General features: G+C 37.5%; 1 protein-coding gene across 1 annotated transcript in view; it reads right to left on the bottom strand.

Annotated features, from left to right (window-relative positions):
* Positions 1–347: 347 nt before the first annotated feature.
* LOC116032317 (calreticulin-3-like) overlaps positions 348–2,975 on the bottom strand; it is a 6,924-nt gene continuing 4,296 nt past the window's right edge. The window contains exons 8-14 of the mRNA XM_031274817.1: positions 2,785–2,842; positions 2,468–2,535; positions 2,194–2,286; positions 2,049–2,105; positions 1,870–1,944; positions 1,399–1,425; positions 348–733 (exon numbers count right to left, since the gene is read on the bottom strand). Coding sequence (XP_031130677.1) covers positions 722–733; positions 1,399–1,425; positions 1,870–1,944; positions 2,049–2,105; positions 2,194–2,286; positions 2,468–2,535; positions 2,785–2,842 — 390 coding nt within the window. The 3' untranslated portion in view covers positions 348–721. The remainder of the gene's footprint in view (positions 734–1,398; positions 1,426–1,869; positions 1,945–2,048; positions 2,106–2,193; positions 2,287–2,467; positions 2,536–2,784; positions 2,843–2,975) is intronic.

Below are 2,975 nucleotides of genomic sequence, written 5' to 3'. Positions count from 1 at the left end.
AATAAACATTGTGATTGTCTATAAACCTGGGGGAGTGTGGTTGAGTGGGAGGGGCTCATCCATCCTTAACCAAACGTTTAAATCTCCAGGCCAGTTGTAGAACTAAGCGTGTCATAAAGAAGAGGTGTTATTTTATGTGAGTGTGTTGCATCTGTTTGTATTCTTGAGCAATGGGCAATGGCAGGCTAAGACTTAGGGTAGGCAAATTGAGGACTTCACCCACATGCATTTGTGCTTCATTTAACTAAACTAGAACTTGTTGAAAAAGAAGCTTTTCTAAAACGTTTCAACTGTAAAACTTGATCTTTTTGCCTCTCTTTTAAGAAGTATATAAGACCCATGGAGTGTGACTGAAACTTATAAATTAAGCCCACAATGTAAGTGTATAACATTTCAATGACCTTATTACAAAGAGGTTATATAATCTAAACAGAACACTTCATTAGTGTAAACTGCTCAAGCATTAGATAATCAAGTATGTGAATTATCTAAGCAACAAGAGGCTTGTATAAGTAGTTCAAAAATCAAAATCATTTTTGGAATTTGGTTCCAGTCACTACAAAGACATTTAATGTTACAACAAGAATAACACAGCCATTCTAAATATGCAAAAAGAGAGGGAATGAAGCAGCAGCGCCGCAGATATCCACTGCGGAAGAATACCATAAGCTCGTGTCTGAACACACTTTGGGCCTTAAAGCCAGAGAAACCGAAGTAGATCTCAAAGCTCATCCTGCAAGATGGAGAATGCTTAATCATTAGGACTACGGAAGATGCATAATAACCATGGGAGGAGAGTTAGAAGAAGACTTGTAAATTGTACATCTTAACATCTTAACATATTTAAGGGGGTTATGCTCATGATGAAATCAAAGTGAGCTGAATGGTGAAATAGAATCCATAGAGTAGAGCCCAACTATTTTTGCGGTGATGAGGGAAACCTGCAGTCACTACCAGAGGATGTGCACTAAGTAAACCCTGCCTTATGACCCTAGCCCGCAAAGGACCACAAGGAGGTAAATCAGCCTAGGTTGCCCATAGCTGACCAGCTCAAAGCCTCAAACCAAGAGGGTTGGGATTCAAATTCGTGACTTTGTGGTTACAAGTTTGTATCCTTAGTCATCTTGGTTGGAGATTGGAGTTACCCCCTAGTAGAGCCCAACTATTGGTATAAGGTGTAGTTGAGTTGTTATCCATGCCCAAAGTTCTTTCAGAAAACTTTTCAAAAGAAAAAGTGCGTTTTTAGAGAGATTGCATTGAAGGAAAGTCCTTCTTTAGAAGTTGAACTATTAGTTTTGCTTTCATTTTCTAGTAAGCATGCAAAAGGTGTTTAATAAGGAAGATCTAGAACTTCATTGTGAACATATATATGTAAAAAAGATAGGATCGTAAACTTACATGGTCGTCGTAATCATGTCGATCATACTGCAAGATAAAGACCAAGAATCAGTTCTCAAATGTCCATCTTGCTGGCATTAGAACTAAGAATGCTAATATGCAGTTTTAGACTAAACAATGAATCATTAAATTGGATGTCATCCAAGCAAAAGAGCTAAAGTAAAATTTCATCAATAGTTCTCAAGTGTGCAAAATCATTAGCAGCATCTATCAACAGAAGTAACGAGTTTCAAATTAATTGTATTACTAACCACAATAATATTTCTACAGCTATCAATGCTTAACAACCATTCTAGAGAACCAGTTAACCCTTATTAGTAAAGAAAATATTGGAAGCAGCGTTTCAGGGGAGAGAGAAGAACAAAAAAGGCTATTCTTAAATGAAATAACTGCTGTTTTGTTAGGTAGAAGAATATTATCTACAGTGATTAAGCGCAAAGACTCAAAGACATATGAAAGAAGAAAAGATACCCTTCGTCGGCGCCTGTAACGGTGATCCCGGTCTTTTCTCCTCTTCTCACCTTCCTCTCTTGCTCGTCTAGCTTCCTGCAAATTACATCGTTCATATATACTGCTTAGAAAAATTGTAGTTCAAACAATTGAAAGAAATGACCAAAAAGCTATTCATATAGCTCTTGACAATTGACAACCTCCTCTTCCTGAGCTCTTCTCACTTTCTCTGCCTCTTCAAATGCCTCCTTTTCAGCCTGGAATTCCACCATTTAACAGCAGCATAAATCAGGTTCTTACCATTGGAGGTGCATCTAGGAAAAATGAAATTCAGCATAAACTCACCTCCCTATGTGCCCATATCTCATCCACAACTTGTTTTGCATATTGCGGGTCATCACAAATCAAAATGTTGTCAAACACTGAGCCAGCTTTTACCTATAGAGCAAACATAATTTACAGGTTAACTAAGTACAGAATAAAATAAATACCAGGCTCAATGGATAACAAGGGAACAGAAGAATTGACGGAGTAAGTGAGCAAAAAGCTAAAATACAGGGTGACAGAATTATTTGTAAGTTTGTAATCCAAAATCGTGGAATATAGGCACATCTCTTACCTGCCAAACTTCAATGCCAACATATTTAATTGGCTTCAACACATAGATGTCAGGGTCATCTTCAAACTCTGCAGAGAACAATGTGTAGATTTAAATTTAACAAACACCAATATGTCTTTATCTGTTCCTAATGGAGGAAACATTCAAGCATATCAAACAAATTAATGTTGGTGAATCTGATGTGTTTGAGCATGGAAAGACATTGTGACGAAGAAAAAGAAATCCATCTGAAAATCTTAATTTGGGTGGCCTTTAAGTAATTTGATAATTTAATTTAAGAAAGAACAGAACTTAGAAATTGCATAGTGAAGACCTACCTGGGTTATCAATCCATGGAATTTTCCATTTCCCCTTGTAGTTTGGGTTCTTGATTTTCTGTAAAATCAACCAGAGCTTAGGGTTAGAAAAAGGTTGAATATGAGATCTTGAGCTTGAAGTTCACAACTTCTGGAGTGGGGAATCAAGCAATTGAGGTGGAAGATGCGAGGGGGGGGGGGGGGGGGGGGGG

This window comes from Ipomoea triloba, chromosome 10, assembly GCF_003576645.1.
Source record: "Ipomoea triloba cultivar NCNSP0323 chromosome 10, ASM357664v1".
Lineage (NCBI taxonomy): Eukaryota > Viridiplantae > Streptophyta > Magnoliopsida > Solanales > Convolvulaceae > Ipomoea > Ipomoea triloba.
This window is presented reverse-complemented; position numbering and strand designations above follow the sequence as displayed.